This window comes from Emys orbicularis, chromosome 1, assembly GCF_028017835.1.
Source record: "Emys orbicularis isolate rEmyOrb1 chromosome 1, rEmyOrb1.hap1, whole genome shotgun sequence".
NCBI lineage: Eukaryota > Metazoa > Chordata > Testudines > Emydidae > Emys > Emys orbicularis.
This window is the reverse complement of record NC_088683.1, coordinates 363,223,516-363,234,453: the sequence shown is the minus strand read 5'-3', so window position 1 is coordinate 363,234,453 and position 10,938 is coordinate 363,223,516. Positions and strand designations below refer to the sequence as shown.

At 48.8% G+C, this 10,938-nt stretch overlaps 1 protein-coding gene across 1 annotated transcript; it reads right to left on the bottom strand.

Annotated features, from left to right (window-relative positions):
* Positions 1-1,336: 1,336 nt before the first annotated feature.
* Positions 1,337-6,045, bottom strand: LOC135890801 (ecto-ADP-ribosyltransferase 5-like). The gene is made up of 4 exons (XM_065418239.1): positions 5,993-6,045; positions 5,413-5,481; positions 2,849-3,572; positions 1,337-1,472 (listed from the first exon to the last, which is right to left on the bottom strand). Exons 2-4 carry the CDS (start codon positions 5,473-5,475, stop codon positions 1,447-1,449), a joined length of 813 nt encoding a protein of 270 aa, XP_065274311.1. The 5' UTR covers positions 5,476-5,481; positions 5,993-6,045; the 3' UTR covers positions 1,337-1,446.
* Positions 6,046-10,938: the final 4,893 nt, after the last annotated feature.

Below are 10,938 nucleotides of genomic sequence, written 5' to 3'. Positions count from 1 at the left end.
AAGGGTTTGTTCTGCTGCTTATTTTCCTTTTGAGAGTCACCTTCAAAGTTTATTCGGGATGGGTTTTTTTCTCCCTTCCATGCTCCAAATTTGATCAATGTTTTCATAAATACAATCCATCAAACTACCGGATTTAATCTCGCAGACAAAGGTGCGACGAGACCCACTGGCTGGAAGCTGAAGTTAGCAAAGGTCCAACAGAAAAGAAGACACATTTTAATAGGGAGAGCAATTAATCTTTGGAACAGTTTGCCACAGGCCATGGCGGATTCTCCATTTAAATGGAGCCTGGATGTTTCTCTAAAAACATGCTGTAGCTCAAAGAGAGGTGATTGGCCTCAATGCAGGAATCACTGGATAAGACTCTTTATGTAGTGTCACAGGTCAGAGTCTGATCATAATGCTCCCTTCTGGCCTTCAAATCTGTGAAGGTGTGAGCTAGAGCAGCAGATGGAGAAGAGACAGAGCCTCCATGAAAGCCACTAGGGACTTCACTATTACCTCACTTTTATGAGGGATGAGCTCATGTGATGAGCAGCGGGAGGAGACCTTACAATCAATAGAATCTGGCCTTATCATTCTGAGTGGGCTCTGTTGCATTGATAACAGATTGCATTGATACGTGTTGTGATACTTGGGCTTAGAAATTTACCTAGACTGTGAGCTCAACTGTGAGAAAGGTCAAGAGATGCAAGAACAACTGAGAGCAACAAATGTTAATGGGAAAAGGTGCCAAAGGGACACACGCCGAATTAGTCCAAACAAAAAGGTCTCCTGATGTAATTCAAGGGCCGTGTGAAGCTCATGCCTAGTAAACAAGAAAAGCGTGGGATTGGACGTGGATGAACCAGAATCGGTGTGTTGTAAATTAGGCTTAGTTCACGGACCAAACAATGATGGATGGGCTATTCCACCCACCAGTCCCCTTTTGGGGCCCGCCCCAAGAGACAGTGGGGGGGGGAAGGCTGGCTACCGACATAGCAGCCTAGTTAGAACTTGTGACAAAATGGGGTGTCGGGACTCTGTTCTTCTTGTTAATTATAGCAAATTTATTAAATAAGAGGCATCAAACATCAGCTCAGCACAGCAAAACCATCCCAGCAGCTGCTCATGTCTGCCACCCAGATGTTAACTATAGAGTTAACTATAACATGGGATGGACGCACAGTAAATACCGCAAGCGAATCCAGCGGAAGGTTTCCCATGCCCTCTAGTGGTGATCTGTTGACAAATCACTGGCAGGCTGCAAGTTCCCAAGCTGGGGAAGGTCAGCTTAACACAGTTACTACTCATCAAGCCCTGGCTGTTTAATAGCATATTGGAACACAAGTGGGCTGCACAAGGGACCGAAAAGGAGCAAAGCAAACATTTCACATGGTTTCTGCTTCGGCACGCCCAGCCCGAAGTGCTCCGGATGTCAGATTCTGCGTGAAATCCTTCAGAGCGCTAGGCCCACCCTCGCCCTTTCTTTCCTGGAACACAAAGAGAAGGCCTGTGTTAATTGCAGTCTGACTCAGCCTGCTTAGCAACCTCATTTGGAAACCCCCTGGGACAGAACACCCCGGAAACGGCAGCTCCCCTGCCAGCCGGCCAGGTTGCATTCACAGTAAAATGGTCACTGGGGTTCACTCGGTAGGTGAGAGCTAGAACAAGCCGGACGCTGGAGAGCAGCGCACTAAAGATACCGGGAGCACCCATGTCTCTTTGCAGGGGTATAAGGAACAGCCCACCCGCTGAGGAAGGGTTATTGTTTGTAGTGAAGGCATGAGGCTGGGAGACACCATCTCTGCTATTGATTAGTGACCTGCAGTTCCCCCACCTGTGCAATGGGGGTTCTGCCTACATCCCTGGGGTGCTGCCGGGATGCGCTGAACCCTTGCAAGGAAGGTGTGGTAGGAGGGCAGTGGATTACGACTGCCGTGTATATGAGGAGAACCACAATGCCCTTTGGGAGAGCAGAAAAAGCCACGCGGAGGGGTTCCCGTCTAACCCCGTCAGAGAGATGTCACCATGTGCTGCAGCATCAACACACTCCATTAGCCCAGCAGAGGAACAGAAAAATGGGCGTGTGGCTAAGACCATGGGTGGGTGCTCAGGAGATCTTGGTTTAATCCCTGGCCCTGCACTGGACTCCCTGGGAGATCATGGCTAGGTCACTTCATCTAGCCGGTGCTTCCATTTCCCATTGGTATAATAGGAGCAAGGATCCCACCTGTTGTCTATTTTGTCCACTTAGACTGTGAGCTCTTCAGGACAGGGCTGTGTGTTTGTACAGAACCCAGCACAACCAGCCCCGATCTCACTCTATGCACTACTAGAATACAGATCATAATTTTCTTCTTCTTGCCCATTCAATAACAAATCTCTTCCCAGCCTGGCTCCTGGAGTTAGAAAGGCCCCTTCATGAATTGCCCAATCAATTCTAAAACATGTCCAGCCTCTCTCCTGGCCTGCCTAGCACCAGAATGGGAGACGGCTTAGTGACGGCTGAGGGACATTCATCACCCCACGCGCTTGTATGGGGAAAGTGGTAAGTTCTTCTCTCCCCTGCCCCCTCCCTGCCCTCAGAAACCCCACCCGCCCAGCAGATGTGGGGTGGGAGCAGTTGACACAGCAGCCTCTTATGCTGCCTTTACACCACAAGAGAAATTCTCTGCTGGCCTCCACCAGCCAGGATGCAGCCCTTTTGCACCACCTGAGATTGTCCCATAATGACCTGACTCCAGGAGCAGGGGCTTTAAGAAGAAACCCAACTAGCATGAGACTTGTGATAAAATACCCCAAGAGATGACACCACTGAAGTGACAACCCAGGGTGGGGAGAATTGGACCCAAAGTCTCCTACTGACCTTCTATGTAGGCGCAGTTGTAACGGCTGAAGGTCTGGTTTGTGCTGTGGAGGACAAATGTGTTGCTGTTCTTGTCCTGGGTGAAGTGGGACACCCTAAATTTCTCATAGACTGGAATCAGCACTTCTGCCTCATCTCGGATATAAGAGAAGTCTGCGATGGGGACCCCGAAGCACGTCCGGATGGTGAAGAATGTGGCCGAGCCAAATCTGCGAGCTACGTTCCAGTCTAAAGATGAAGAGGCAAACGTCCCAAATCGGACTATGCCACCTCTCTTACCGGGTTGGTAGCGGAGAGAACGGACTCCCCGGAACACCTCCGTCTCGTACATCTCAGCACAGTCTCTCTTCAGGAGCTGCAATGCTCTGGTCAAATAAAAATGAAGGGCTTTGAATGGGAAATCTTTGAGATAATAAGCTCGGGATTTACCAGCCTTTCTCACGGCTTTGTTGAACTTCTGGTACAAAGATGTCTTATCTCCCCTGGTATAGGCCAGGATTGCTATTCCATTCTCATCCTTAAACCCCCTAGGCAGAGAGAGGTTTTTCTTCCTAGTATTCCATTTTTTTTCCGCAGCTTCCCATGTTTTGTTAAACACCTTGTGCGCTAATTTCTCTTTCTGCAGCAGTTCACACTTGATTATATTTTCCATGTCCTCTGTGCAGCCGATATACTGGTCATCAAAAGCATCACATGCCAGGTCCAGCACTGGCTGGCAATTCACCTGGAATGACACAGCATATCAAACATGAGGGTTGGATGGCTGCCTTGCTCCCAGCATGGCTAGCACCAGTGGAACTGGGCTGGGCCAGCCACCATGGGACATTTTTTCTGTATTTCCCTGGTATAAACAAGGCTTGAGAGAGAGAGAGAGAGAGAGAGAGAGAGAGAGCGCCCCTTACCAAACAAACTCATAAGTAGGCTCCTACCAACTTCACAACCATGAAAAACGCGTCACGGACTGTGAAATCTGGTCTCCCCCCGTGAAATCTGATCTTTTCTGTGCTTTTACCCTATGCCATACAGATTTCACAGGGGAGACTAGTATTTCTCAAATTGGGGGTCCTGAACTAAAAGGGAGTTGTGGGGGTCACAAGGTTATTTTAAGGAGGTCGCAGTATTGCCACCCTTACTTCTGTGCTGCCTTCAGAGCTGGGCGGCCAGAGAGCGGTAGTTGTTAGCCGGGCACCCAGCTCTAAAGGCAGCGCCCCGCCAGCAGCAGCGCAGAAGTAAGGGTGGCAATACCATACCAGGCCACCCTTACATCTGCGCTGCTGCCTTCAGAGCTGGGCAGCCGGAGAGTGGCAGCTGCTTACCGACAGCCCAGCTCTGCAGACAGCAGCGCAGAAGTAAGGGTGGCAATACCATACCATGCCACCCTTACTTCTGCGCTGCTGCTGGCGGCGGCGCTGCCTTCAGAGCTGGGCTCTCACCAGCAGCCACCGCTCTCCAGCTGCCCAGCTCTGAAGGCAGCACCGCCGCCAGCAGCAGCGCAGAAGTAAGGGTAGCAGTACCGCAACCTCCCCTATAATAACCTTGCAACCCCCCCACAACTCCTTTATGGGTCAGGACCCCGACAATTACAACACCATGAAATTTCAGATTTAAATAGCTGATATCATGAAATTTAAGATTTTTAAAATTCTAGGACTGTGAAATTGACCAAAATGGACTGAATTTGGTAGGCCCTACTCATTAGCCTTGTTTATACTTGGGAAATTCTGAAAAAACAAGGCGAGAGAGAGAGAGAGAGAGAGAGAGAGTCCCCCTTAACCTCCCCACCCCCGCCACACACATAGTATTGCTGTTAAGAGATTCAGTAGTCGCAGCAGAATACAAAGTGCATGAGACCCGGGCACAAAGAAGAGCTTAAATTTTCAGAGTCTTTCCTGGAGGCCCCCCCCCCCATGCCCTATTCCCATTTGGGACTCCAGGCTTCAGCTGAGGGGGGGGGTCTCGGGGCCCTACAGGGGGGTACCAGAACTCAAGGCTTAAGCCGTGTGGTGGTGGGGCGCTGGGACTTTAGCCCCACAGTGGGGGAGGAGGGGGGTCACCAGGGTTTGAGGCTTCAGCTCCATGGAGCATGCCGAGGCTCCTACGGGGTTGAAAATATTGACCAGAGCTCCAGCCCAGACAACTCCAGCTAAATTTAAGCCCTGGTACAAAGCATTTCCCAGGTGAGGGCATCTGCTCTGCAGTGAGCTTCCGGAGGAGGCTAGACTAATCCAGGCCTGACCACCGTTAGGCAACCCAGACATACCTTCCTCTTGGACAGAACTTCTCCACCAAACCCAGGACAACCTTCACAGCGTCAGCCAACCCCTTCTACCTCCTCCAGTGCTCCCCCCACAAATAAACCAAGAGAAAACCCTGCTCCCACCAGAGATTTCTATAACCTCAGAAGAGAGAGGAGCCAGAGACTCCAGGAAGTCCCCCTAGGAACCTCACCATTGCCAAATTCTTTTAGATGGCAAGTGATCAGGTACTAGGGTCAGCACAAAGCGCTAAGATACATAACTAGACAGCATTGGGTCTTACCAACCTTACAGCATAGATTGAGTTACCTGAGGGGTGTCCATCAATGTGTGAGCGCAAAGGTAAGTCACGGCGATCAGCAGAAATGTCATCTTCACCTGGGCGACAGGAAAAAAATTCCACAAGAATCTCAACATCAATAGAGAAATGCCTGCCCTGGCTCCCTTGTTCCAAGGTGATTGGGGTCATCTATGGAGACTCCCCTGAGCCACCTCAGGAGAGGGATGGGTATCCAGAGAGCAGGAACCCTTGTAAACAAGCAAAGACCTTTACAGGCTGGGGCAAGAGTTGGGCAAAAACTTTCCTTTGTTTCTTTTTGAAGTTAAAATACAGACATGTTTCATTTCCTTAGGACTAAATTTTCAGAAGTCACGAGCGATTTTTAGCAGTGTAACTTGAGACACCTTCAGAGCCTCCCCCTCCCCCAAGATCTGACCCCTTTCGGTTCTTTTCAGTCGGGTCTCCAAAAATCGTGGCCCCCAAATCACGAGCTGCTCTTAAAACCCTAGGTCTGAGTGAAGAGACAAGGTTGACCTGTCGCCATGCTTCCCCCCAGGGGGCTTACCCCCGGGATGGACTTGACCCAAAGAGTTAAAGATGTGACTGTACCTGCAGGTCCAAAGGCTGGATGGCCCTGGGAGTGAAGCTCAGACCAAGGGACTCGCTCTCTTATACTGTGTTGTCCCTGCAGAGACTGTTCCTGTGAGTCTACGCCCTCCTTCCCCACCCTCAGACAGGAAACCACCTCGCTGCCTTTCACAGTCTTCTATTTGTCACGGGGGAGAGAGATCACATTGCCCAGATTCCAGTACACCTGGGAGCCCAGCCAGCACTACCCAGTAATGCCAGCGTCCCGGCACTGTCCAGCCCGGCCCCTCGGAACTTCATGGCAACGCCGGGGACAGAACTCAGATCCTCCTGCTCCAAGGGGTGGATCCGACAGACACCCACTGCAGCCCCTGGGAGCCTTCCCATTGATTTAAAGTTTGGGGCCCCCCAGGGCATTCCAGCTGGGAGTAGCAATTGCTGGCAGTCAGGTCTGTTGATTTCCAAAGACTGTCCCAAGTCCTGTGTCTGCGAACGCACAAGGAATCAAACAGCACGAAACAATTTATTTTGCTCACAGCACCAAAAATGCTCCTTGCAGCCCACACCCCGGACCCAAACGCCTCTCTCTGGGTTTCTACCAGGGTCTGCTACCGGGCTTTCAGCTGCTCCTTTAGACTGTCCCTCTTTCCAGTCTTCTTGTCTGCTCTCAGTTTCTTGCCCTCCTGCCTCCTGCACACACAGCTGACCCCAGGTCTCCTAGTCCTTGGATTGGCAGGCAGGGAGACCCCTTCAGTCCATATGGGTTAGCTGCCACCTGCCACACGGCTTCATGCCTTGGGCAGTTCCCCCATCATCCTCAGCTGTTTCTCCTCCCTAAAGAGGTCTGCCTGCTCTTGCTGTCAGCGTGGGGGTGCTCAGCACCCATTGGCTTTAACGAGGTCCGTGGTTGTCTCTGATCCTAGACCCAGTTGATGGCAGCCATTCGCATCTTTCAGTGTAACAGTTTCAATATTTACAAGTCCTACCTCTGCCCCCTAGATGGCCAAGCCCTGCCCACTCAGGACTGCTTGACACTACGCAGCTGGGTCAACGTAAGGTGCGGTGCAGCCACCTATTCCTGAACAGCAAAGAGGAGGGCGAGAGATGCAGCAGGGGGTTCCACCAGACCGGTCTGAGACTCTGTCACAGTCTAGCACGGATGACCCCAGTGAAGGGGAAGGCAAGTGTGCGTGTAACGCTGGCAGACCCCGGTCGTCATCAGCCAGGATCAAAGGTGGGATCTCTGGAGCTTAATGCAGGTGCCTTTACGGCATGATCTAACAACCCATGTCATTTAGCCAACGCAATAGCAGGCTCACCAATCACTAGTTGGTCTAGCTGCCACTAGAGGGAGACAGAGCGCCCACCAAGCAGGCCTGGGTTACATGTACATACGTTTTTCCTTGCAAGGTTTAAATTTAAAGAGGCACACGGGATCCCAGGAGATCATAGGGGTGGCAGCTGTGATGGTGAAGCTCGCTCCAGCCCCTTCTTTCAGTCAGCCAGTGTCACGGTAGCCACCACAGTCTTTCCCCCACAGTATCTTGGGGCGGGCCGCAAAAGGGGACTGGTGGGTGGAATAGCCCATCCATCATTGTTTGGTCCATGAACTAAGCCTAATTTACAACACACCAGTTCTGGTTCATCGGTCCCACACTTTTCTTGTTTACCAGGCATGATCTTCACACAGCCTTTGGATTATATCAGGACACCTTTTTGTTTAGACTAATTTGGCGTGTGTCCCTTTGGCACCTTTTCCCATTAACATTTGTTGCTCTCAGTTGTTCTTACATCTCTTGACCTTTCTCACAGTTGAGCTCACAGTCTAGGTAAATTTCTAAGCGCAAGTATCACAACACGTATCAGCCCCTGTTATCAATGCAACAGAGCCCACTCAGAATGACAGGGCCAGATTCTATCGATCGTAAGGTCTCCTCCCGCTGCTCATCACATGAGCGCATCCCTCATAAAAGTGAGGTAACAGTGAAGTCCCTAGTGGCTTTCATGGAGGCTCTGTCTCTTCATCTGCTGCTCTAGCTCACACCTTCACAGATTTGAAGGCCAGAAGGGAGCATTTGATCAGACTCTGACCTGTGACACTACATACAGAGTCTCACCCGGTGATTCCTGCATTGAGGCCAATCACCTCTCTTTGAGCTACAGCATGTCTTTTAGAGAAACATCCAGGCTCCATTTAAATGGAGAATCCGCCATGGCCTGTGGCAAACTGTTCCAAAGGTTAATTGCTCTCCCTATTAAAATGTGTCTTCTTTTCTGTTTGACCTTTGCTAACTTCAGCTTCCAGCCAGTGGTTCTCGATGCACCTTTGTCTGCGAGATTAAATCCGGTAGTTTGATGGATTGTATTTATGAAAACATTGATCAAATTTGGAGCATGGAAGGGAGAAAAAAACCCATCCCGAATAAACTTTGAAGGTGACTCTCAAAAGGAAAATAAGCAGCAGAACAAACCCTTTGTCATGGAGAAAGAAAGGGGGTGGATTATCCTTCACCCCCTCATTGGCAACGGTTTTTCCTGCTTTAGTTTTACATTGGAAATTCAGGTCTTGGCCACAGGAGAACTGGGAGATTTCTGACAACACAAGAACCAAGGAAGTGAAATCTGATAGAGATGGTTTAAAACTCCTTTAACCTAATCTTTGAGCTAGGTGCGCCCAACTCCATCTGAAGTCATTGGGGGACTTAATACAAAAGCCCAAAGGCCTGATTTTTCTACACCTATGGCAGAGTTCCCTCACCACTCTGAACTCTGGGGTACAGATGTGGGGACCTGCATGAAAGACCCCCTAAGCTTATTTCTACCAGCTTAGGTTAAAAACTTCCCCAAGGCACAAATCCTTCCTTGTCCTTGGATGAGTACTGCTGCCACCACCAAGTGAGTTAGACAAAGATTCAGGAAAAGAACCACTTGGAGTTCCTGTTTCCCCAAAATATCCCCCCAAGCCCCTTCACCCCCTTTTCTGGGGAGGCTTGAGAGTAACCAAGGTGAGCACAGACCAGCCCCTTGGGTTTTTAGGACACTAAAAACCCCATCAGATTCTTAAAAAACAGAACTTTATTATAAAGAAAAAGTAAAAGAAGCACCTCTTTAAAAATCAGGATGGAAGGTGATTTACAGGGTACTCAGATTCAAAACTCAGAGGATTTCCTCTCTACGCAAAACTTTAAAGTTACAAAAACAGGGATAAACCTCCCTCTTAGCACAGAGAAAATTCACAAGCTAAAACAAAAGATAATCTAACGCATTTCCTTGCTATTACTTACTATTTCTGTAATATTGGATGCTTAGTTCAGATATGGTTTAGGGAGATGTATTTTTCCCTGCCCTGGTTCCTCGCTGACCCGGAGAGAACACACAAAGAGACAAAAACAAACAACCTTCTCCCACAAATTTGAAAGTATCTTCTCCCCTTATTGGTCCTTTTGGTCAGGTGGCAACTAGGTTATCTGAGCTTCTTAATCCTTTACAGGTAAAGGAGGGATTAACTCTTTACAGGTAAAGGAGGGATTTTATGCTACCCTTAGCTATATGTTTATGACAACCTACTTAACTCAAATGCCTGACAGACACTTGGGAGAAAAACTCTGCGTGTGAAAATCCTGATGCCGTTTCACCGAGGGATAAAAATACTCCCAATCTAGTTCTCCCCTCCTCCAAGGAGTTCTCTAGCAACAACAACAAAAAGTCTTCATATTCTCCATATTTCTGAAGTACAAAAAGAACCAAGCAGAATTTTAAAAGATTCAGGTCTCCTTTGTCCATCTTAAAGAAGCGAAAGACAAACAAAATACAAACACAGTTTGTTGTCCCTCTTTGCAAGTCACCTTAAACTCAACAGCAGCAGCAAAAGTGTGAACTCAGTTCCTGCCCACTCCTCTCATCTTCAGGGAGGTGTGAAACCAGTAGCCCCCACTCCCCCCAAGTAGCCACATCCTTCTCAATGCAGTGGAAATGAGAACGATCAGAGTGGGGTGACAAGACAGCGTTAGCCACAGACCTGTGGGAGGAGCTAACCTCCGAGGCCAGCTACTGCTCACAAGGCAGTGACACAGACACTCAGCTGGGGCCCGTTACTTTTAAAAGTTTAAAGAGACTTTAGATCTGACATCGCTTGGTAACAAAGGCCCAGAGCCTCAAACTTATTTAGGCTCCTAACTGCAATTGGAATCAGTGGAAATTAGGAACCGAAATACTTTTGAGGGTCTGGGCCAAAGTATTTTTTCTCTGGAAATTCCTTTGTTTGTTTTTTCAAATAGGAATAATGCGGAGCTCAATCTCTACCAGACCCCTGCCGCTCCCTGGCTCTCTTTTGGAACTTAAATGCTCTGCTCCTAACTTATTTTTTGTTGTTGCTGGAGATGGACGCTGGGGTTGGTCTAACGCTCTGCACACTCAGCCTTCACTGATCAGTAGGATAATTAAGCAATCAATTTGCGAACACCTAGAAGATAATAAAGTGATAAGTAACAGTCAGCATGGATTCGTCCAAAACAAATCGTGTCAAACCAACCTGATAGCTTACTTTGACAGGGTAACAAACCTTGTGGATGGGGGAGAAGTGTAGATGTGGTATACCATGACTTGAGTAAGGCTTTTGATACTGTCTGGCATGACCTTCTCATAATCAAACTAGGGAAATACAACCTAGATGGAGCTACCATAAGGCGGGGGCATAACTGGTTGGAAAACCGTTCCCAGAGAGTAGTTATCAGTGGTTCACAGTCATACTGGAAGAGCATAATGAGTGGGGTCCCACAGGGATCAGTTTTGGGTCCTGTTCTGTTCAATATCTTCATAAGTGATTTAGATAATTGCATAGAGAGTGCACTTATAAAGTTTGTGGGTGATACCAAGCTGGGAGGAGTTGCAAGTGCTTTGGAGGATAGGATTAAAATTCAAAATGATCTGGACAAACTGGAGAAATGGTCTGAAGTAAATAGGATGAA

Coding starts and splice junctions, on each gene's coding strand:
- LOC135890801 (XM_065418239.1), bottom strand. CDS start 5,475: ATGACATTTCTGCTGATCGCCGTGACTTACCTTTGCGCTCACACATTG. Junction 3,573..5,412: donor CATTGATGGACACCCCTCAG/GTAACTCAATCT, acceptor GTGTCATTCCAG/GTGAATTGCCAGCCAGTGCT. Junction 1,473..2,848: donor CAACTGCGCCTACATAGAAG/GTCAGTAGGAGA, acceptor TTTGTGTTCCAG/GAAAGAAAGGGCGAGGGTGG.